At 42.1% G+C, this 24,646-nt stretch overlaps 1 protein-coding gene across 1 annotated transcript in view; it reads left to right on the top strand.

The window, feature by feature from the left end:
• Nucleotides 1-24,646, top strand: part of ksr2 (kinase suppressor of ras 2) — a 79,983-nt gene that overhangs the window by 46,162 nt on the left and 9,175 nt on the right. Inside the window, exons 7-15 of the mRNA XM_053421289.1 lie at nucleotides 9,505-9,574; nucleotides 10,769-10,852; nucleotides 11,178-11,266; nucleotides 12,135-12,241; nucleotides 14,900-15,068; nucleotides 15,863-15,904; nucleotides 18,310-18,379; nucleotides 21,469-21,517; nucleotides 22,813-23,174. Coding sequence (XP_053277264.1) covers nucleotides 9,505-9,574; nucleotides 10,769-10,852; nucleotides 11,178-11,266; nucleotides 12,135-12,241; nucleotides 14,900-15,068; nucleotides 15,863-15,904; nucleotides 18,310-18,379; nucleotides 21,469-21,517; nucleotides 22,813-23,174 — 1,042 coding nt within the window. The remainder of the gene's footprint in view (nucleotides 1-9,504; nucleotides 9,575-10,768; nucleotides 10,853-11,177; nucleotides 11,267-12,134; nucleotides 12,242-14,899; nucleotides 15,069-15,862; nucleotides 15,905-18,309; nucleotides 18,380-21,468; nucleotides 21,518-22,812; nucleotides 23,175-24,646) is intronic.

Below are 24,646 nucleotides of genomic sequence, written 5' to 3'. Positions count from 1 at the left end.
TAACATTTAATTATTTAACATTGGTCGAGCGCATGAATCTCTGCACAAACTAAACAACACTTATTTTTGTACATTAGTCAATTTCCACATTGTGGGATTATCACATTTTATTCCCTTTAACTGTTATCATCTATACCTCAGAATGTATGGACGGGAGTTAATGACATGTTTGAAGAGTGGATACAAATTAGCATTTATTTCAATTTCTTAGAAGTTTTACATGATTATATTTCATTATGTAGATATTTATTGATATCTCCGGCCTGTGCTCGTCTCACATTTCTCCGGCTGTGTCTAAAACCACTCTCTTGTTCATCCATCCACTTCTCCCTGTACAATGAAAATCACTCAGTGGCTCGGTAGCGACTGTTACTGCCATGAATCACCGTCGCTTTTTGTCGTCAGTGGCAGATGAAGAAACCTTTACATGCATTGGAACCATTGTTACTCCAGCTAGATAGATAGATAGATATAGATAGATAGATTACTTTATTCATCCCCGAGGGGAAATTAAGTCGTCATAGCAGCCGGTACATTTGAATACAATAAAATACAATACAATAGAATAAAATATAAAATATAAAATATTGCGGTAGAAAGAATAAAAACAGAAACACAAGATAAAATAGGTAGATAAGGTGCAGTGGCAGATGATGGTAATAGTACTGATGATGATATGATGGTAATGTTATTGTTAGACAGTATATAAAAGATAGTACAGTACATATAGTATATAATATATATTTATATATGATAGTAATTATACCAATATAATAGCAGTATAAAGTAATAATAGCAGCAACAGTATATATAATAATAATAATAGTAAAATATAATAATAATAACATGTACACATGTATAAATAAAATATGTGTATATAGACTTAGATATACAAAGAATATACAAAGAGTATGATATAATATATAGTACGGGTATCAATATAAGTATTTGGCGATACAATAGATAATATAATATACTGTGAGTGTAAGTGTACTACGTAAATACCACACTACACAGAGTGCATTGTAGTGCAGGGTCTCCTCTTTACCTGCAGTGAATTGAGTTTTTACTTCTTTAGCTCCTTGTTTAGTAACATGTGTTTAAACTGACTCTATACAAATGAAGTGGGACTATTTTCTCATTATTATCATTTAATTTAATCTCTGTCAACATTACTGTTTTAATAAAGCATTAAAACATCACAGCATTGAAAGGCTGGTATATAAATAAAACAGAGGATAAACTATTTTTTTTTATCTCCTACCTGGTGCATCATTAAAATATAAATATTTCCTGTTTCTTTAGTCTGAGGGGGTTCGTTGAGTATGTGTGTGTTGATATTTCAACCACGTATGCAACAGCTAAATATTCAAAATTGAGCTGTCAGGTATCAGGCGTAAAGAAGCCAAACTGCACCAACAGCAGATATCCCTCCTACCTCAGGAACTCATGCTGTGGTTTTGTTCACAGAGCTTTGTTGCAATGAGCTGCAGTGGTAAACACACACAAAACAGACACAGTGTGTACAGAGAAACAACCGAACATGTGTGAAGCTATTTCTCACATGTGCTCTGCTCCTTCCACTGAAATGTAGCCTAGCCTGAGTGTGTTAATGAGGTTTAGGAAGCTCCCACAGGTGGAACAGACACCTGAGCCTGTGATGGTGCCTCTTGTCCACTTGGAGGTCCAGCACCAGCTCCGTTAAACACACACACACACACACACACACACACCTGCTGCAGAACTTATATGCGTGTGTGTGTGTGTGTGTAATGGAGAGGGAGATGAAGGTAGAGAGAGAGTGTGGGAGTGTGTGAGTGTGTGCTTGTGGCTATAAATGGCCCAAAAGTTGTTCACACGCTCGGTGCACGACTTTCAGTGTTTATCTCACGTGTTCCGATGACGTCATCCACTCCCGTGTCACAGATCTCCTAGCAACCAAATGTAAAACCACAAAGAGGCTCCATTTGAGAATTCAAAAATTCATAATTAAAAACAAATAAAAAAAAAGGAGCTTCATCTACCTAGGACTGTAATAACAACCGCAAATGACAATCAGTGTCCCATCTGCTAACATGGAGGAGGCATGGTTATATACAACTTTACATATAAGCATAGTCAGAACCCAATTATAGGTGATGATTAAAATGAGGGAGCATTTGTTTTAAAGATTTATTAACACGAGTAATATAATGTGAGCATCTTTCATTATCACTAACAGTGACTAATGGTCTGACACTGCTTTTAATTACCTGCTGGACTTTACTCATTACAAGTAAAAAACTAATTTGGACCAATGATATAACTTTAATAAAATCAGATTTTACAATATGAAGATAAAGTCTTATTTCCATAATGCGAGGGATTTACTGTTGTAACTATTTGGTGTTTTGTTGTGCAAAGCCAGTGTTGTGTTGATTTCTTATTCTTCTATAAGAATCAGGTCATAGGTCAAGAGAATCGTTTTTCAGTTGGTTAATTGACTCTATTTCTGGGGCAAAGATCTTGTCTCATTGGAACTGATGAAACCCTGCAGAGGAGCTCATGGATGTCAGTCAACAGACGAGTTGAACTGCTCCATAGTCAACATGTTACCAGGTGTTAACCACTGTCAGGAGTCTGTGGGAATATCCTGCTCATCCGCTGCATCTGTAGTGAAAAGACGTCCGATCCCAGTGTGAGCTTTGCTGCCAGAAACAATTAAACCGTGAAAATTGGGTCCAACAGTTCACATGTGAGGATAAGAGCAGAGATGGTCTGAGTCCGAAGTGTTTACTATACAACAGGAATATTCACGTGTTTTTTGTTTACAACACATCGGCGTCGGTTCGTTTCAACAAATCTCTCAAATCTCGTGGACTTTCCGAGTTGACATCTTCTTCAGTATCTCACACGTGTATGGCTCCTCTTTTTCATCCTGAGATGTCAGTAGATGTTTTTTTGGTCTAGAATCATCAACACGTCCACTTGTTTGCTGTGAATTTTCCTGGACATTTCCCTGCTGTATTCACACGGGCTTATTCAGACGTGTTCCAGATGTCAGTAGGGGGCTGGCAGGACAAATTGTGTAGAACGTTCGGAGCAACCGATTCAGACTTGTCGCGTTCTCTCTTAATGTTTCAGAAACAGCAGCTTTAATTAGATTTTAGTCTCTGTGGAAACTTTGCACTTTTAGAGCCTATAAGCCTGAGGTGTTGCATTAAATAGCATCAGAAGTTTAAAAATGTTCATCGTTTGCTGCATGTTTAAACTTCCCATCTGTCAGCAACACTAAATCAACTTCATCAAGTCGTCTGTTCGATTTGAGAAGAGACAGAAAAACCTGTTGAAGACACGAGACCACGTTGGAGAAACACTCTCCTGGGTTTTCACTTCTTTATTTACTCAAACGATTATTCCTCCCAACACTGGACCTTAGCTCTCGCTGCCAGAGGACGGGTAACGTCCCCTGAAGCCTCGTGTGGCGTCAGGTCGGCCTCCGTCGTGTCTCAAACAGAGGCAGCGTCTCCGGAGCCCCGAGGCCTCCAGGCATCGTCTGTTCTCGTCCCTCTGTCCCTCTGTCCCTCTGTCCCTCTGTCCCTCTGTCCCTCTGTCCCTCTGTCTCACTGGCACACTTAACAACTTGTAAGTTCTTAAAAGACCAACTATCTATGAGGCCTCGCAAACAGATACTTGTTTCACCCAAGGTAATTTGCTATATTTCCAGTGCTGTGATAGCGAGTGTAAATTCAACACAAGGGGCTCTGAGAGTTATTTGTAAAGGTGTGTCTGTGTGTGTGTGTGTGTGTGTGTCTGTGTGTGTGTTCCTGCTTGTCAAAGATGACAACACAATATTCTGCAAAAAAGGCTGATCGGCGTGTAACTGTTGTCATAGAAACTGTGGAACCTGGCTTTGTCTCCTGTTCATCGGGGGGGGGGGGGGGGGGGGGGGGGGGGGGGGGTTCTTCTCCTCACACTGAGACAGAAAAAAATAAAACCCTTGCCGTGTACTTCCATCCTTTTCTTACTTCTTGCAGCCGTTGCAAACCAATGCTTGTTCAGATGTGCGACTCTCACCTTGTGGAGAATCTCATTAAACCCACTTCAGGATCCGGAGGGACGAGGGTTCGACACCTGTTCCACGTCTGTCATGTAACACACGTGTGTTATAATGCAGCTCATTGTGCAGCAGACGCCCACACACATCTTTCACAGTCCCTCTCCCTTCACCGCTGCTCAGCCCAGTCCACTCTGCGTAGATGTCAGACTTTCATTTTGTGGCAGCAGGCTTCAGTTTCCTATTCAAACTTATGATCTTATATTGCTTATTGATTTGTTTTCCTAGTCTCAAGCTACTGATTATGTGTTGATAACACATTGGTAGTTGATTTCATTAAATCTTTGTTTGATGGTGCTGCAGGACTTTGATGATTCTGAGGATAATGAGCGTAGATGACATAATATCCTGGGAGGCACGATTCTGAATCTAAAATCTAAAATTAGATTCTAGATTTTTGTTGTTTAGAATTAAGTTCAAAATCTGTATATTTGTTATGTTATTTAAATGAAATTGGCAGGTTTGATATTAGATTTGTCTTCTTCCTGCTCTTTTTTTTGTTCATGGAATGTGTATACGTTTTTATATACGTGTTTATATGTTTTCTTCGCCTACACAGCTTTGTGTGGTTGCACTTTGTGGTGACCCATCTGTTTGTGTTAATGGTAAATAAACGAGTTTTAAAAGGGTTTGATGTTGATCCTTTCAAATCCTTTCCTTTAGATAAATTTCTAGGTTTTTTTTAGGGAGTTCTAACAGGCAAAAACTTTTCTCTGCTTTTCTCTCACTGGCTTGATTTCACTTTTGATTTCCTTCTGCTGTGTGTTAACGCCGTCATAATTAGAAATCAGCAGAATTGTGCAGCCCTGATAGTGACTGTGTTTATGTTGTTTGCATCTTGTGTTGACTCCAAATTCCTCGTCCATGGGGAATAGCAGTGTTTAGTCTCTGTCGCTCACTGGCAGAGGCATCTCAGTCTCACTTCAAATAAACTGCATTCAGCTCTAAATAGGCTCCTAGACTTGACTTGTCTATCTTATCGTTTCACACTTGCACTCATGCCCCCAATGTTTAACACACATTGCGTGCATAACAACATGCACACGCTTAACCTCCTGGTCTGCTGAGTGTCATGTGACCGGCCGGTGGAGGAGGCTGAAGGAAGGCCCAGGCTTAATTAAGCTGAAGCCAATCAGAGAAGATGGAGTAGGACACTGTTGTCTGGCGCCTTGGGGTTTCTCAGCTCCTGCAGGCTCATCTGTCTCACACACACACACAGACACACACAGACACACAAACACACACACACAAACACAAACACGTGATCAACTTCCAGTCGCATAGACACGCATAGGCACGCAAAAACAACAAACCAACACAAAATAAGATACTTCATGGGAAGTTAGTTGTGCGTGTGTATTAAAACTCCCCCACTCCCCCATGCCATGGAATATCATGGCATCATCAGATTAAAATGATTACCTTTTGTTTTGTTAGGCCATCACATCTGGGAACACAACATGTGCCAAATCTGAATTATACAAACTGGCATAAACATGACACTGTTTCCAATGAGGGACATTTGCCAAGCAGGGGATGGTGATGTTTTCGTCTTGGTCATGAGTTTGACCTTCATGTTGGTGTAGATGTAGATTTGTTAGGAAAGGACTATTTTTCAAAACTCCATTCCAACATGATCCAAATACTTTAAATTTAGAATTATTACGATTTTGGTCATAACTGTAGATACCATAGTAACAGAAGTGCATTTAGAATCAAAATCGTAAAGATTATTCGACTACACAACTCCTGACTGACCCCCGAAGGATCCTCTTTACAACAAAGGCACAAATTCAAGACCCTGTCACGAAAAACATGCTCACAAATACTAAATCTGCCCGAACGTCTGAGGTTTGTTCTGATTAATACGCAGCGTTCTCCGAGCAATTATTGTCTTGAAAGAGAAGACGTCAGAATCATCTGTTGTCATTGAAGACAGACAGCGACGTCAACAGCACACACACACACACACACACACACGCACACACATACACACACACACACACACACACACACACAATGATGAACAGTCCTGACCACGCCGCTGACAACTCCAATCATCTGCCAGTCGCCAACAAGGCCGACAAGAAGCAGATGATGTCAGCTCCCCCCTCTTTATTGAGTTATCAGGTTGATTGAGTGTAATTGAGCAATGCATCGGAGTGCAGGGAGAAGACACCGAGCCTCTGGAGAGACCGGAGGAGGAAGAGGAGGAGGAGGAAGGGGGTTTTCAGGAACCAGGAAGCGCTGTGCGGCACCAGGGCCATGAGATTAGAGCCGACAGTGACTGACGATTACTAGCTGCCTCCAAATCATCCAATAAGAGTGAGCGAGGCCTCCACCAGAGGAAGAACTTGAGTCATGCAATGCTGTCTTTTATCTTTATCTGCTGTTAGAACTGAGAGTGTCTGCTTCAGTCCAACATGAATCATGGTTTAAAAGAGGGAGTCATGAAAGAGAATGAAGTCTTCCTCCAAAGCTGATTGGACAGTTTATTACCTTATTGCATCGGTTGCCCGTTTAGTTTGATACGTTTGATTTAAATCTGCCAAAGCTGCTGTAGATCCGTTCAGAACAGCATCACAGAATTATCGCCAGAACGTGGCAGTGAGGAAGAATCATCACCGTATCCTGTTGACTCTACCCAGGCTCAAATCAACCAATCCGTCAATATCTCTTCCACCAGACTCTTAAAAACATTTTCATCTTTCATCTGCTGCTCAAAGAGGAGCATCTGCATCTAAACAATGAATCTTAAAGTCTGTTTCGTTTACTTTTGAAATAGAAAAATTCATAAAGTGTCTATAAATATGAAAATTTACCAAGTTATTCTTTTGGCAATATTGTTTTTTGTCTGCGACTGAACCGAGCCTGGATATCTTTTCTTCTCTCGGCCTAATTGAAGTGAAGTCTCGGGAGTTCGATGCATTTAGGAGAGAATTTCTTGCGATGATTTGGTTGTTTACTTTATCCTCACAATTCCCTCATTTATTTTTCATCCCCCTTCACTCACAGGCTCACTCGCTTCCCCAGCTCTTATAGTGCAGGAATTCATATTCAGCTTAAAAGTAACATAAAACTCATGAATAACTGCATAGAATTATTTCCAACTTCTCTCATATTTGTATCATTTTTCTTTTTTCTTCATTTTTTGTATAATCAATTCAAAGCTTCTTATTTGTTGACTGGGCTGTTTGCTTAAAACAAACTCTCCTGTCAAAGCAGGAACTGGCAAGAAAGTTTCTAGTTTATCCTTTAACTGTAGACGTACATGCATTTCACTCATTTGTCCAAAAAGTCACTTGATTATTTGTTGGTGATAGTTTGAACAAGAAAAGTATTTAAAAAGTAATTAAACTATCTGTTCTCAAATTGCCTTGTGGGTAATGTCGGTTTTTGACATGGAAGAATATAAGCATGGATTAAAAAGACAATACTGTCGATAGTGGAGTATTAAGCAACATTTCACAAGATGTCTGTTTGGTGACGCTATGCTGAACATTATTTTGATACCTGATACGTTTACTGGTTTTATGTTTTTTGTTTTTCCTGAGTGTTCTCCTTCATTTCTAATCTGTGCAACAGAACAGAACAGAAATGTGTGTGTGGGGGGGGGGGGGTTCTGCAGAAACTGACACGAAACACTAAAAGATAAAATATGTTTGTATAAAGCACTTTCCGGAGCGACGCATGATTTTTGTCAGCATTTTCCAATATTATTGTTGCGCACACCGTATCATAACAATTCACTATCATGTCAATGCTAATTCATCACATCCACATCCATCCATTCTCACCCAGTTCTCCGAGGTGGCAGATGTGAGCGCTAATGGAGTGAGCGAAATGCTTCAGTTGTGAAAACATTTTAAGGCTAGTGTTGCTCACAGTGGAATACAGGTAGCGTAGAAGTAGCTTGTCATACAATTGGGGGGGGGGGGGGGGGGGGGGGCTTTTTCCTGTCAAGGGCTCATTTAAATTGTCATGAGATCCTTTGGGGGCCATATTCATTTACTGAATATTTACAGTATAATCATTCTGACCTGTAATGAGATAGCTGAGTCTGCTTCTCCTTTTCCTTCTGATGTCAGATGGTAGTGATGATGATGCTGCTATCAGGTGGTTTCTGGGTCAGTTTTGAATCAAAGCACACAGACCGTTCTCGAAATTTAGCAGAGGGAGATGGTTGTTGTGTCATAGCTCAATGATTTCGTCGTCAGGCACATCAGCTGGTTCCACATTAAACCACTTAACAGGTATTTTGAGATCTTTTGGTTGACTTCTCGTGTCCTGGAACCTTTCAACCGGATACCTGAAGGTAAACTCACCAGCTTATTTCGGTGCAGTAGCATACATTTATTTTCCTGCAGAGTCGTCAAACTCAGCCACAGAGACGCTCCTTCACCATTTCCCCCTCCTGATAAATGTTTCAGCTTCTTTTTTAGCTCCCTCACCACAAACCCTCCCTGCACTTCTCCTGTCAGACGGTTCTCCTGATGAACGCTGCACACAGACACCGAAGAGCATTCTCTTTGTCCGAGCACATTTATCCTTGCAACTCACCCACTTGTGTCTCCAGCTGACTTGCTTGAGATTCGCCTTTTCTCATCACTGACTGTATCCTCACGAATTGGGTTCACTGGTTTTGTCTTTGACATGATGCCTGTTAGCGATGACTTGCAACGGCTACATGTGTTTCCTTCCCTGTGACCAGCAGGCAAACAGACAGAAGGAACCACCCAGAAGGAAATGTTACTGTTTTGTGTTATTTTTATTATATTTGCCTATAGTTTCCTTTTATTTTTGATTGTCTAGTGGGATGGGTCAGATTGTCTCATGCGTCATATACGACCCAGAGGCTAAAGGTCCTCGCCCCTGGTCACACTTAACATATATATGTGTATACATGTAAACAATTCATGGATTTTAACATTGTGTTGCCTTTTTTTAACGCCTGGACAGATCCACCTTTCATTTCATGTTTGCTTTATAGTCTTTGTTGTTGCCTGATGTAGATGCGCTGGAGGCTGAGTTGTCATTATACTGCACTTCCTTTAAATACATGTCAGTCATTGTTTATGTACATATGAACATATGTATCGTGCGTCAGACACGAAGCGTTATTATCATTTAACCTGAAGCATTATTTGTTTTCTTAAACCTAAACAACCTATTTATCTTGAACAACAACATCCCGTGTACAGTGACTGTGAGTCATGACTGAGCCTGACAGGAAAATGCCAGTTTTTAATGCTGCACATGAGCTCATCCTCTGAAAAGCCGTATATGCTCAATGACTGTTTAATGCAGTTCAGTTCTGAAAGACGTTGCGTCAGTTTTGACCATTTATAGAAATATATATACATGAAAAAGACAACATCCCTGACCCTGTCCTGTTTCCTCCTCTCCAGACACTCTCTCAGTGCCTCGCTGGTCCCCACAGATTCCCCGAAGAGATCTGGGAAACTCAATAAAACACAGGTAGGCCTCAAGCACAGTGTGTAGGTGTGTGTTTTTTGCACAAACTCATACATATGTGATAGAGTTCCCGTGCAATTAAAAAAGAGCCTCTTGCATAACCCATCTCCCTTTCTGTCTTTTTGTCTGTCTCTCTCGTCCTCTCTCGCCCTGCTTGACTCTAAACGCTACTGATCTAAAAAGTGAAACAATAGCCTGGTAGTTGTGGGATCTCAACAGCCTCCAGAACGGGGGTGTTGTGCAGCTGAGAGTCACGGAGGTGCAGGGAGAAGCTCTGAGCCTCATCACACGCAGCCAAACCTGAGCACACATGTAATTTATAAAGCTTTTATTTGAATATTAGGGCTGATTTGAAGAGAAACGCCATTATTCTATCTAGCTCTCTCCCTGACGCTGCAATTTACATATTTCAAACGTGTGCCCCTGATGGCATTGTTTGCCTCTTAGGAGAGAAGTGCATTTGTGTAGCTGTGGCTGTCGGACCTTTTCTCTGCATTTCCTGATGCAGAATCTGACCTTGATGTCACGTCACTGCTCGTATTTGAAATCCACGAAGAAATCCATCAGGGGTCGGGTGGAGCCGCGGCCGTCAATTGAGCTGAAGGAGGAGCCTGATAAAGAGATTTGAAATCTGTCAAACTGCATTAGTCATCTGCCATTAGCAGCCAGCCGCCCTGCTCACACACAGTCGTAGCATCAGTAAATACAGCCAATGGTCGCATGTGCACTTTAAACCGCCTCGCCGTGCATGTGCAGGGAACTGCTGTTGCTGCAAAGCCCGTTGTGGATTTGTGTGTTTGACAAGCGACTGTGTGGGACTCTGTGAGATTGGCGGAGGCCTCTGAGCTCCTCTAACTACGACTGATTGTTGCAGTGATGCAAACCCCGTGGCCTCAGTGCTGCGCTGCTAAGCGACCGTCAGAGATGTTCATTTGCACAGGGTTGCTGGAGAAGTGAAAATGAAGTGGGTCCAAATCAAATCAGCAGGTGTGGGGAGATTGGGCGGGTGAATGCTTTCTCCGAGGCGGCGTCTTCAGGAAGCTGTTATCCTCACAGAGAGGTTACGAGGCCTTCTCCAGAAGCAAAGTGCTCCTTTAATCCACAGCTCTATGTCCCACAGATGTGCAGCAAGCTGGAAGGGATGTTCTGGCTCTAAAAAAAAAGTCCTTATCTCACTCGCTCTTCTTCTGCCTGCAGGTTTTCCACAAAGTATTGGATGTCCCAGACCTGCATAGTGTGTGGAAAGGGAATGTTGTTTGGACTGAAATGTAAAAACTGCAAGTAAGTTATTAACCCTTTTTTATCCCCGTTAATTATTCATGTCCTCTTACAAGTATTTAGGGAGATCTGTTGTTGTTATTAGTGTTTCAAGGCGAAACATTTAAGAACCATTTAGTTCTCATCCCACTTGAGTAACGTAACAATGTGCATCTTTTGTCGTTTATTTATATTTCTATATTTCTATCCGTAAGCCAAATTGAATGGGTTCCTGGTCTCTGCCTCATCTGTCAATCAGAACTGGTGCAAACTGGTGCAGTTAATTCCTGCGTAGATCTGCAACCAGACAGACACTGAATCCATTTCCTGTGTTTGTCTTTGCAATCAGGCTGAAGTGCCACAACAAATGCACCAAAGAAGCCCCACCTTGCCATTTACTGATCATACAGCGAGGCGGACGAGAATCTCATCTCTCAGGTATTCCTGTTCATGCAACTTTTCCAACAAAGCTTTCCCATATTCCTTGAATGGTAAAATGTTAAGATTCTTCTGAAAGACATGTCGTTTTTTAAATTTTCTTGCAGTAATACCAAATACAGTACTTCAACAGTTCAATGTTTATTACCTGTGTGGATAGAATGGTTTTAAAAGCTAAAGTAAATTGTCAGTTGACCTGTTTACAAGTACAACAGTAGTTTGCTGGTTTAGTGACTTTATAACTGTAAATTATGAGCAGTCTAACTGATTACTGTTTAAATAACAAAACTAAACTTCCTTATTTTGAACCCCGGCGGCTCTCTGTCCTCATGACTATTCATATACTTTAATATATTCGAGTCCCGAGAGCCGCTGAAGATACTTTTTTCATGTTCTTTCCCAATTTTAAAAAGAGTGAAAGCTTCTGCAGATAAAAAGTTCTATCTGCTGATTAATGAAGCCACTTAGGTTTGACAAATGTGATTACGTCATGCGCTGAAGAAAAAAAAAATCCCATTATCTGCTATCAGAATTGAGATTCTTTTGTCCTTTCTCTGCCCCCCCCCCCCCCTTTCCCCCTCTCCCCCTAATAAGATCACCAAGGAACGACTCAAGGTAAAGAACACTGATTAGACTTCTTCTGTCCTACGTTAGTTAGCAAGAGCGACAGTTTGCCTTTAAGGAATCATTTTAGCAGTGTGTGTATGCGATAACAAATTGAAGGTGTTCCTGAAGGGCATTTTGTTAATTTTTCACATTAGAAGAAGACCCTGATAATAAGTTTCGTTCCTTTTTACTAAAGCTAATTGGGTGAGTATTGTCGTGTGTGTGTTTTAATTGTCCCCCTGTGCTTCCTGTTCGCTAGTAGCTCGTCTGGTACGGACAGAATCAGTACCGTGTGACATCAACAACCCGCTCAGGTACACCGACCTGCACATCAGTCAGACGCTGCCCAAAACCAACAGAATCAACAAGGTACGTGCAACGGAAATGAAGTTTGTGTAACAACCTGTCCTACATATCACATTCCTTTTCCTTTTTCCGTTTTGGGAGCCTGGTAAATGGTTGTGAGTCATCCAGTCACTCCCAGGGGATCGTGAAACCATACGGAAATATCTTCAGCAATGTTGATGTTTGCGGCGGATTGGATTTTTTTTGTCCTCACACAATGTTTTCATCTAACGGCTGCTGCTCCTGTTTGGAGGAAATAAACAAGTTTACTGACGATGGCAATCCTGCGTGTCAGGAAAGAAAGTGAACCTGTAATGTGAGAGGAACACAAACACACCGCTGTCTATGAGGTAAAGATGTCGCCCGAAGGATGATCAGTCTCAGAGATCTTCTGGTAAGCAGATCCTCTGTTTACAGTTTCAGGCACGTGAAACATCAAGGTGGAAATGCTGAGTTGGCGTTTTCAGTAATGTGGGTTTGTGTTTTTGTCAACACATCAAATAAAACTTAAGGGCACGATCACAATAACCTTCAACTCAGGTCGACCCTCTGAGTTTAATACCGGGACTCCGAGAATTGGAAGCACTAGATCTCCTGTTGGTATTAGACCCTTTTGCTAAATAGGTGTCTTGTCTCCACCCTTGGATCTGACCCATTCCTTGCGAGTCGCAGTGGCTGGTGTTCCATCAATTTACCATAATAAAACCATTTGAGGTCGTGGAAGGGTCATGGTTTGGTTTTACCCGGTTAAGACACTCAGATTCAGATTCAGCTGAAGATTTGGTTCTGGGTTTTTAAAGAAGCAATCAGGGGCTAGACAGCCTTCGATGTCATGGCTGCAGTGACAAACACGTTGTTGTGTTTCCGGAAAAGTCATCACTGTCAGAAACAAAATGAATTGTGTGTTTTTGGAAATGAGAAACTAGACATTTAGACGTCCATCCATCCTCCTCGTGCAGAGGCCTTATGGGGTCGTTCTTTACAGGAGGACATTCTCCCAGTAGATCACTGAAAATATATAAAAATCTTCAGCTGTGTTGATGTTTACACAGATGGATTTCTTTATTGTGTTGCTGGCAGCACATCTGACAACTGCTGTTAACACTATGATGGACAGAAAGTGAACCTGTATCGGAGACCACTTCAAAAACACAACAGTGGAACTGCTGAGTTTGTATTTGTTCTCATGGGAAGGTCGGAATAATAAATAACTTTGCAGGACGCTCCAGGTTTTCTTAGGGCATTCGTGCAAATCTTCAGGGGGCGTCAGGATGGTTCAGAAAATTCAAACTGGAGGAGCTAGAAAATCTTGGAAGTGCCAGTGACACTAAAACGTCCCCCTTGTGTTCGATGTGTGTCCAATAACCAATGTTATCGTTGAATGGAGACATATTCTAGTAAAAGACAATTCTGTCGCCAACCCTTGTTAATACACAGAAGATACATAGAATTGTCTTTGACTGGTTTCATTCAGATTCCCACATTGACCAGTAAAAGATAGTTATACTATTGCTATTAGCTGTTAGTTTAACATTAAATTGTAGAGTTGGTTGTACACAGATTTTACTTCATTCATTATAAATTGTTTATACTTTTTCAGATCAGATCGTTTTTTTAAAGCGTATCCAGAATCTTAAGATTGATTTCTCTCCTTCGAGGAAGCGGCTGAGTTCCCGTCAGAACCAGCTCAGACCTAGAAACTCACTGGAGGAACGTAATCCATCACAGTGAAAAGTTTCTTCCATCTTTTTATGTTCTGTCAGTTACATTATCATCACGTTGCCGTTGAATCTGTTGGTGCATTCAAGAACGCTCTGTCATTACAGGTTGTTTTCCACCAGGTCCTATTTGCTTTCAGTCTGTTGGATAACATTTTCAGACTGTAATTAATATAATGCTTTTCAGCAGAGTCGGTTCAATCAGGAGAGAAAGGGATGAAAAGGGGGTAATTCAGGAGTTGTTACTGGAACTCAAACAGAGTTGAGTAGAACCTGTTCTGAAACCATTGTATTAAGCCATTATTAGAAATTAAATTAAATCTCAGAGTCTAGACAGTGGATGATGATGTAGATGTTAAATAAATAAACGAGTTCGGTAACAGACAAGTTGCTTCAGTTTGAAACCTGAACAGATCCTGGAGCAGGATTATTGAGAAACTGGATTGGACCCCGGTGGAGGTCGAGGTGACATTAACAGTACAAAGGACTATTTAACATTCTTCCAGTAAAACCTTGATAGATTAGCCTTCTTGGTGAGATGTGATCGCTTTAATTGAACAGTTGGAATCTTCACAAATGTGAGGAGAGCATGAATTTAAAGTAGTTTTTCCTAATTCAATTAGCCAAACGTATTTCCCCACATGTTGGAGCTTCATTGAATTCACCACTCAGGATAGTTTGGAGACACTTTCCTTAAACAGTGATAACACATCTTTGTCAGGAAAGTAAAGGCAGCACATTGCACATTGTGATGAATTACCTCTGTCACGAGAGTTTCAATCTGAAATGAATGTAACCAAGTGCTGCCTGGAAGGAAGAAAATCAATTTAGATATATGTGGCATAATTCACTGAGATGCAAAGAACAATGAAGACGAGTTTCAGCTTCAAACTTTCAATTTCCAGAATATTGAAATTTGAAGTAGAGCTTTTTCGTTGACCCTCTGGTTCCGGTGTCTTCTCAGGATCACATTCCAGCCCCGTACCAGCCGGACTCCAGCAGCAATCCCTCATCCACCACCTCCTCCACCCCGTCCTCCCCAGCTCCGCCCCTGCCCAGCAGTGCCACGCCCCCCTCGCCACTACACCCCTCCCCGCAGTCGGCGCGCCAACAGAAACAGTTCAACCTGACAGGTATGAGAGAGTTCTGACCAATGACTGATGTTCCACCAACACAACGACCAATCACGAGTCAGTCTCAGCTGTCAATCATGATCTTTTACCTTGTTTTTTATATCATCAAATCACTAATTAAAACCAAACTTATCACAAACATGAACATATGGACAAACAAAACCATCTTTGACTTCTGTGACATGTTTTGACTTTTGAGTTTGATCCGTCTTTATCGACATGTTCATCACGAGGACTCAATTAACCCTTCATGATTCACATTTTCAACATATTTGACCTTTGATTGTGTGATGTTTTCTTCGGTTTTAAAAGTGACTCACTGATAATTGTTTGTTTCCGATGTTGCAGTGAAAAGAGGAACTTATTATAACTAATTAATTGTGACTTATTACAAATTTAGCCCAAAAATCGATTGAACAAAACAACACAACATAGATAACGTCCTTGATTCCAAATCAATGTTATATTCCTGGCTTTTATTTTTATACAACAATGGTGGCACAAGAGGAAATGTCAGTAGGTGGACTGAGTTTGGGCCAATTTAAAGCCATACAACTAGCAAGGCTAAACACTTTAAGCAACTTTATGTAGAACTGAATATGTGCAACCTACTGTACATGTACACAAACAGGATTTCTGAGAATCCAATCTCTAAAAACAACTCTGGCCGGGACATGTTGTGAAAACCCCCCAAAAATAATAAATCCAACAATATCTTTGTGTGAACTTTTGATTTGTGCTGTGGAGTAGAGCTGGTTCTTAGGATCTGATTTGTCTATTTTCTTTCTCCGCAGCCTCCAGTTACTTCAAATACAAACAACAGTTCATCTTCCCAGGTACGTCCCTCGCAACTGATCATTACCCCTACCCATGATGCAATGCTGCTAGCCCAGGATGAGTGAGGAGGGAGGAGGGAGGAGGGAGGAGGGAGGAGGGAGGAGGGAGGAGGAGGGTTCTTTTGATGTCGATGGTGATTTTCATCTCCTCATCTCGTCTCATCTTTAAGACCCTTGGCCTCTACACCCTCTCATTGCTCTCCTCATCCGGGCTCCTAATGACTTGTCGAAGCCTTTGCCTTTGTCCACACCGGTGCCACCCAGCCTCCGCTCGGCTGCCAGGTTATCACGGCTCGGCCGACCTGGGGGTGGTGCGAGGTGAAGTGTCGTTGTTTGGGAATCCGTGCACACGGTGGTTCCCCCGGTTCTGACTAATGCAGCCACCGGTGCTGTTCACTTTCTTCCACTTAAATGTAATCAGCTGCTGCTTTTATAAGCTGCATAACAAGTTAATAATAACCACTCACTGTTGCGCCCATTAATCTAAAGCCATTACGCTCTGAGTGGAACTAATGTCACTTTTTCGTCAAATTACATTTACTGTAAATATTGTTTTGAAAACGTAAATTAATAAAAAATCCATACAGCTCCAGGGGCGATTCCTGTGTGATTTGACCAAGTGTTTACTATCTGTGTCACAAGGGACTCCAGCATATCCAAGCTTTTTGTTAGAAAGCCAGAATAAGCTGTACAGGTTGTCACAGGGATCACAGGGATAGTTACACGGTGGACGACCGGCTCAGATTCAAACCACTGGATCATTCAGAGACTGAAATCCTCCCGGCTCGCTGGTGTTTGGAGTAAATCCATGCACACATCCAATCAGAACCCACAAAGGAAAACAGAAGCAGGTCCCTCTTGCTGTGAGGCGATGGTGCCAGCGACTAATGCACCGTGCCACAAAGGGAACGGTTTCTGTGGCTCCCACTTTGTGGTAGAAAATGTCAGAATGGGTCAAAGCAGGCGGCGAGCGAGGACAACGTCCCTGCTCCATCTTACCTGGTGAACGGAGGAGCAGCCTGAGAGTATAAGGAAAATCCAACTTTCTCTTTTTTCCTTTATAAGAAATGCAGTAGGTCCTTTGATTGAAATAAACACTGGATATTAAATTATACCTGTATTTCGTCAAAAGTACCCAAGGTGCAGAGTTTGTCAATTGAGTTCTCGTCAAACATTAAATGCAGAATAAATTCTCTACACTTCATTTCGGTGGATGTGATGCCCGACTAACCATAGCTGTTATTTGTTGCACTTTCTAAAAACCCTACTGACAGTGATCGTGAATGTTCAACTTCCCTTTGCTGCTGACAAGCCAACAGAAATAATAAGTTGTTGATTTGATTTATGTAAATCAGAGAGGTTTAAGCTTCATGATAGTTTATGAAAACTTATGGGCAGGATTTTTTATAAGTTTGAAGGTATCAGACTTCTTCATCGGCATCTCCAAAATCAACGTTTTAGACAACATAATCCTTGAAGTTTGTAGAAGTTGTTAAATCTGGTTTAAGGGAATCCCGACTCAACAGCTTGGGTTTTGTTTATTGTTCAGTGTTTATCCTGCTGCCGTCTGTATCTCGCTTTAATTACGGTGGTTTACCTTTACAGTACCTGAGGTTTACCTTTACATTATTAAACAGAGAGTTAGTTCTGTGCAGTCACCAGATTTAAGTCATTTCTTGCATAATGTCAGAGCCTGATGAAAGCAGAGGGTTCCTGGTACAGATGTCTCACTGTTTACTGAAAAGAAGAAATCTAGACTTTCTATCTCAGAGCCTCTTCTATCATAAAGGGACAGGATATTATTATTATACTATAATACCTAAACGATTGTAGTATCCTCCTATTATACTACCATATTCTATACTTTTGTACTATCTGTACTATCTATACTATGTACCTATTGCTATTATATTGATACAGAATAGCAATATTTAAAAACTTAACCAGTGTTTACCGTTAAGAAAATTGCTATATTGTGATAATGAGTCAACCTTTATTAGTGTCTTCAACCATTAAAAACTAGATGCCTTATTTTTCCATTTGAATGTTTAAGGACCCAAACCTGATAGGTCTCCATGGAAGTACTCATGTAAATGATTTACATAGAAATATCATAACATATATACATATATAATATAACATACACAGACAGTTTTTTCAGTTGTATACACAAAGCAGCTCAAGCTGACCACTCTGCCTCTGTATCTCTGCAGCAGCCGGAGGGAGTTACTATTCTTTAACACCATAAACATTTAATGTCAAACTATAAATCCAGCCTGTGATAAATCATTCCCACTTATAAAGGATACCTTCCACTTCTTTAAATTTTCAAAACCACTGACAGCAATACAAACAATGTTGAGGATTTCAATCTTAATTCATTGATATTTTGTGACTGTTTGCAGATGTGGCTCCGGAGGCTCCTCCCAGCAGAGCACCGCAGGTCATCCTGCACCCCGTCCTGTCCGATCCCGGGTGAGCAGAAACTCATTACCCGAGGAATTCCCTGAAACCGCATGGCTGCATCTTAAAGAAAACAGTCCTTCTGATCTTCATCAGGCCCATCTCCTTCTTTCAGTCGTCTTCCTCTCATCTGCATGCTCCCTCTTCTCTCCTCCTCCTCTTCCTCCTCTCTTTCTCTCGGTGGCCGCGTGTCGGAGGCCAAGTCAGATTTATTGGAGCAGATATTTGGGTGACAACTTCAGTGCGAGGGCCGACATGACGAATACTCAGAGACTAATGTCAGCGTGGCCTTTAGTTCATGCTACACTTGGGATGCCAACTGAATTTCCAGTGGCTCTTTGAGGAAGCCAGTGGTCACGTTAAAGCAACCGGAAGAGGAGGAGGAGTGATGAGATGCCTTTCGACCCAGATGTTGATTAGATCAGGATCTCAATCTATCACAAGAAACAGGGCGAGAGAACCTGATTCTACAAAGCACACGGTCAATTGTGATGAAATATGGACCTTACCCATGGATTCTAATGGTTTAATCAATAGCAAATATGGCCACAGTTAATTTTATTTTCGAAATATCAACACAGTCTTCCAAAGGTCTTACGTCGAGGTGCAGGACATGGGGCTGCACATGTTCATGGATTTAAATAATAAAAAAAAGGAATAAGCCGTATTTGATGTCTTCACACCACATTTCTGTGGCAGCTGCCAGCTTTGAGATAAAGAATGGGAAGCAATGTCTGGAAATAATAAGAATCAGAGGAAAGTAGGATAACAAATAAATGGTACACACACGTCACAGTGGGCTCCGTTTGTGTTGGACTAGAAAAGGGGGTTGTCAGATGGTTACTGTTGCATTCATTACCATAATGGTTAGGATGTTTGTAAAGCTCATCTGCCAGTTTCGCACACAAATGCGTGTAGGATGTGTTTTTTTCTTTAAAGGAGAAAAGATTGCGTCTCTGTCGTTCCCACTGTGCCAGATTGTGAATGAGCTGCACGGGCACACAACACAACCTCTTATCTATACATTTATATATATATAGAGAGCATCTATGTTATTGTGCTGGTGGAGAAAACAACCAGTCATTTCACAAAGACTGAAATCTGCCAGCCCCTCGTAGCCAAATGGGTTTGTAAGATCTGTACAATTCACAATGAAACAATAATTTTGTTGTAAATCATGTTTGCTCGTTTCTTTAGAAATTGTTTTCTTTATGTCTAACGTCGTTACAGTAAGTTCTGCAGAGTGGTGGAGTCGTTCTGGTCTGTAAATCATTCTGCGATCCAGCCTCCCTGCTCCCTTTACCTTTACTTCTCAAGAGCTGAGGAGATATTTCCCAGTTTAGTCTTGATCAAGGCGGGCATGTTAGTGCAGGTAACAGAAATCTTGAAATGAGAATATTCAAGGCTGTCTGCTCATTACTCTTTCTGCACCTCTCGTGATTTCTTCTCTTCAATTCCCCACGATCTCTCATTCTTCACCTCTTCACGAGGCATTGAGACCCATATTCTACTGATTTAATTAATGCTATTGTCCCTCCTCTCCCACACCACACATCTCTCCTTTGCTCTGGCAGCTGTTAGATCTCTCTGGTCTTAATGGCCTCGTCCCAGGGTTAATGGGAGCCTGCCTCAGACACCCCAGCACCCGGCAGGATCCCCTCATTAGAGCGCCGATCCAACCGGTGCTAGAGACCCTTGGCGCCGCAGGAATCACACATTATTTTAGAAGCTGCCTCACCTGTGGTCTCGGCCCAGAGTCCAGGAGTGCTTTGAGAGCTGGTGTTAATATACCACAGGAAGGTGGCGAGAGGTCACACAGCCAGTTATATGGACGGAGGAGGAGGGGGGGGGGGGGGCTGCGGAGGGAACGCAGGTTTCCTTTGTGTCGTGTCATCGGCGCCCACAGTGTAGGTGACAGTGTACATTCCAGGGTCAGAAATTAATAGGGACTCAGGGAGCAAATTCACTTGAGACTTCATAATATGAATGTGAAATTATAAATTAGGGTCAGAAAATGCCACCAGCAATGAGGAATGGCCTTACTTACATTTTGTCCTGTCCACACTTTATTCACTTAGATCAAATCGTCTGGATATAATGTGCTTTCCCCACATGTGGCCCACTGCAGGTGGTGAACAGTGGAAACGGCTCTGGTCCAGTAATAATTTCCAGTGTGATCTCGAATTTAAAAATGAAACTAAAGAACAACAACATACCTGGATTGATTGTTAGTAAAAAATAAAGACTGGACGGTATTGTACTTGGACGTTTATTCAAATGTAGCTCCTGTTTCACATGGGAATTTTTTTGTGTGTGTGTGTTATGATATAAAATGTTAAAGGGTGAAAATGTCTTATTTTGTAGTCATTGAAATCCCCCCTGTGAAGAACCTTCCTCACAAATAACCACAACTAAAAAACTTACCACACGGCTTAAATCAATAAATCTTTCTTTGCAGCTTCGGCATTGCACTGTGTAAACACGCTGTGGTGCACAAGAAGAGATGAGAAAAATCAATTGCAGACAGTTCAGCGCCAGTTTCCAGTGGTGCTCACAGATTCAAGGTTCCAGGTCACCTGAATATATCAGACACTCGTGCAATCAATGGGTCATTAGTTCAATTAGGTGGAATGAGGAGGCGTACATGTATTCAACCTACTGAAAAGGTCGGTACAAAAAAGTCTGATTTTGCTGCAATGTGCTGTGGTAAAGATTTTCAAGTTCAACAGGTCAGGGGCCTTGGACATCTGACAAGAAGGGTTGTACAGAATCATATTTGATAATAGAACAGACTTTTAAGAAATCCAACCTGAAAAGTTGGGCAACAAAATAGGCAAGAACTCTGGGTTCTGGGGTGAATTGGCTAACTACACCAAAACAAGAGGTAACACCGGGAACATTAACAGAAACTCAAACTGGGTAGCACCGAGACATCTCCCATTCCCAAGGACCAACGGGTCCAATGGGCGGATCCTTCTCGAGCCAACCAGGATTCATTATGGGCCAGTGAAAAAGCTAACAAGCTAATTAAACACAGGAAATATTGGTTCATCAGTAAGAAAGAGATCCACTTCAGTTATGATGTTTCTTCTTGCTTCTAGGATCGAGGGGAACCCTTTGCTCCAAATCGAGGTCGATCCTACATCAGACGTGAGTCCTTTGATTTCTGACCCTTTGTGCTGCTGTGGAATGTGATGTGTTCGTTTCCTGCATTCCTGCATCTCTGTGTGAAATTACTCGAATGAAGACAAAATGCAGCTCTCAGCGTCACATGTCACACTCATTTGCATTGTTCCCTCGTTTAACATAATTTGCCTCAGCTCTTTGAGGAGCCTCCAGGTAAGTTATGCGTCAAGAGCAGCGAGAAGGAGACGCAGCTTCACCGATCGTCATCTATGTTCCTGTAACAATGATATATTTAGAGAAAATGGGATGCATATTGCTTTGAATAACAATCCAGCAGGCATCTTTGAATAGGTCATTTTCATCATATTTAAAATCAAATCAGAATAAATCTGCCAGTTTTCCCCCTCCGGCTGCTTCCCCTTTTCATAACTCTCTATTTATGTTGGTAACGTTCTAACTAGCAGTCGGTGTCTCCAATGCACAGAGCTCGACAGGAATTAAGAACGAGGAAACACATGAGCGTGTTTTTAGGCTTTTATGCCAGAGGTGTTTTATGACAATTAACTGATTATATGTTTATTAATTAGCCTTAAAACCATTAAAATTATGGTGAGTATGTCTTGGACAGACCGTTGTTCCTCAGACTTAACTTCCGTGCAACTTCGGAGGTCAAGTAAAGTTCAGGAATAAAGACACAGATAGTGAATGTATTGTAAACAGTAGCAGTGGATTGAAACCACTCGGCTTTACAGTTGTTCTCAGGGAGCTTTTCTTACCTTTATGAATGCTGCCTAGTTTGGAGGAGGTTTTAATCCACTAGCTGCTGAATGGCTTTTTTTAATTTTTAGGAATATAAGCATTTATTATCTTAAGACTCTTTCAAACAGCCTTGTGTAGACAAAAATATATGTTAGTTGGACGTAACCGTCGCTGCCCACTCACTCCCGTGCATCTTTACGTGGATGTTTAACAAAACACAGCAACTGACAACAGACACGTTTCTTACCAATTCAAAAAGTCTTTTCTCAGAAAGTTCTATCATTGTTAAAATATCTTCCTCCTTTCCTATAATTGTCTTGCTAACTATTGACTACACTGCCCCCCAACGTTTTCCAGTGGTACTGCTCCATTTCGTTAGTTTCATGCAGAACCACAAGCTTCAAAAGACGTGCAAAAATAAGGACGAAATGAATGCAGAATACGTACAGAAGGCTCCAAACCGTTTCTGTACCTTATATTAAGCCTAACTGAGCCTCTAGTGGAATGCTTTGTTCACACCATCTCTTTGTGTCGTATAAGTACAATTTGTCTTGACGCAGAATGAGGAAGGGAACGACGAGGACTCCGGAGACGAGTTCGAGGAGATGAACCTGTCGCTTCTGTCCGCTCGCAACTTCCCGCGCAAGGCCAGCCAGACCAGCATCTTCCTGCAGGAGTGGGACATCCCGTTCGAGCAGCTGGAGATCGGGGAGATGATCGGCAAGGGGCGCTTCGGCAAGGTTTTCCACGGTCGCTGGCACGGCGAGGTGGCCATCCGCCTGATCGACATCGAGCGCGACAACGAGGACCAGCTCAAGGCCTTCAAGCGCGAGGTGATGGCGTACCGCAACACGCGCCACGAGAACGTGGTGCTGTTCATGGGGGCGTGCATGAGTCCACCACATCTGGCCATCATCACCAGGTAGGGATAAAGATGGAGACGCTGCTTTTGTTCAGAACCATCCATTCATCCACTCCTCCATCCATCTATCCAGTCTTTCATCCATCCAACCATCTATCCATCCATTCAACCATTCTTCCACTCAACCACCCGTCCTTCCACCTGTCCATCCATCCACTCATCCACCCTCCTTCCACCTGTCCATCCATCCATCCTTCCGCTCATCCACCCACCCACGTGTCCATCCTTCCACTCCTCCATCCATTCATCCACTCCTCCATCCATCCATCCATCCAGTCCTTCATCCACTCGCCCATCCTTCCACTCATCCACCCATCCTTCCACCCATCCTTTCATCCACTCATCAATCCTTCCACCCATCGAACCATCCACCCATCCTTACACCTGTCCATCTATCCACCCATCCATCCTTCCTTCCTTACACCCACCCATCCATCCATCCATCCATCCACTTCTCCATCCATCCATCAATCCATCCACTTCTCCTTCCACCCACCCATCCCCATCCATCCATACCACTTAGCCTTTGAGGGTTGGTTTTACAAGTGTAAAATAAATGTGGTATTTGATATTCAATCAATCATCAATCGATCAATCAATCAAATTGTGTTTGTAAAGCCCATATTCCCAAATCACAATTTGTCTCACGAGGCCTAACAAGGTGCAACATCCTCCAAATTAGAGGAGGAAAAGATGGTGTCATTGTCCCGTCTTCATTGTTTGACCATAATGAGCCTTTCTTGAATCTGTGGTTTAGTCAGCGGCTGAACTCTGAGTGGTTTCTCTGTGGCAGCTGCTCGGCCTCCGCAGCCAGTCCTCGTCCCACGGGAGTCATTTTCAATCAGCCACAGATCTGCCCAATGAGTTCGGAGCGGCTGACAACCAAGCATGCAGAGGTTATCATTAGAACAGCCTGCTGCTGCTGCTGCTGCTGCTGCTGAACGGAGGAGCCGCCCACACCACGTAGTGATGGAGTATCCATCTCGACAGCTAGTCTACGGTGGCAGATAATACGAGTGCAGAGGGTCGGAGGGACTGAATCCTGTCACTCAGCGAATAGTTATAACAAGGTAGCGGGGGCTTTGTTCTCGTTAAAGACCATCTCTCGTTTAATTAATTGCGGCAACAAATAATGTTCAAAAAGAAGAATTGTTTGGATACTTGCCACCCTCCCTGTGTCGTCTGCACCGGCTGCGAACAAAGAACGGAGTAAAATAATAATTTTCCCCTTTTGTTTCCTCTCTTTTGTTTCACTGAGAGAGAAATTAATTTTCATTCTCGATAAAGAAAGAAAGAAAAGAAAGAAAGAAAGAAAGAAAGGATGATGTTCTGTGCAGAATTCACTGCTTTAAAAGTGCTTCAGGAAACAAAGGGGGAAATGTTCTCGGTTCCAATGGCCTTCACAGTGGTGGTAAATAGGTTTTGAATAACTGACTGTGAGTGATTGACTGATTTGTTGCACTGCTTGATTG

Source organism: Pleuronectes platessa, chromosome 4 (genome assembly GCF_947347685.1).
Source record: "Pleuronectes platessa chromosome 4, fPlePla1.1, whole genome shotgun sequence".
Lineage (NCBI taxonomy): Eukaryota > Metazoa > Chordata > Actinopteri > Pleuronectiformes > Pleuronectidae > Pleuronectes > Pleuronectes platessa.
This window is presented reverse-complemented; position numbering and strand designations above follow the sequence as displayed.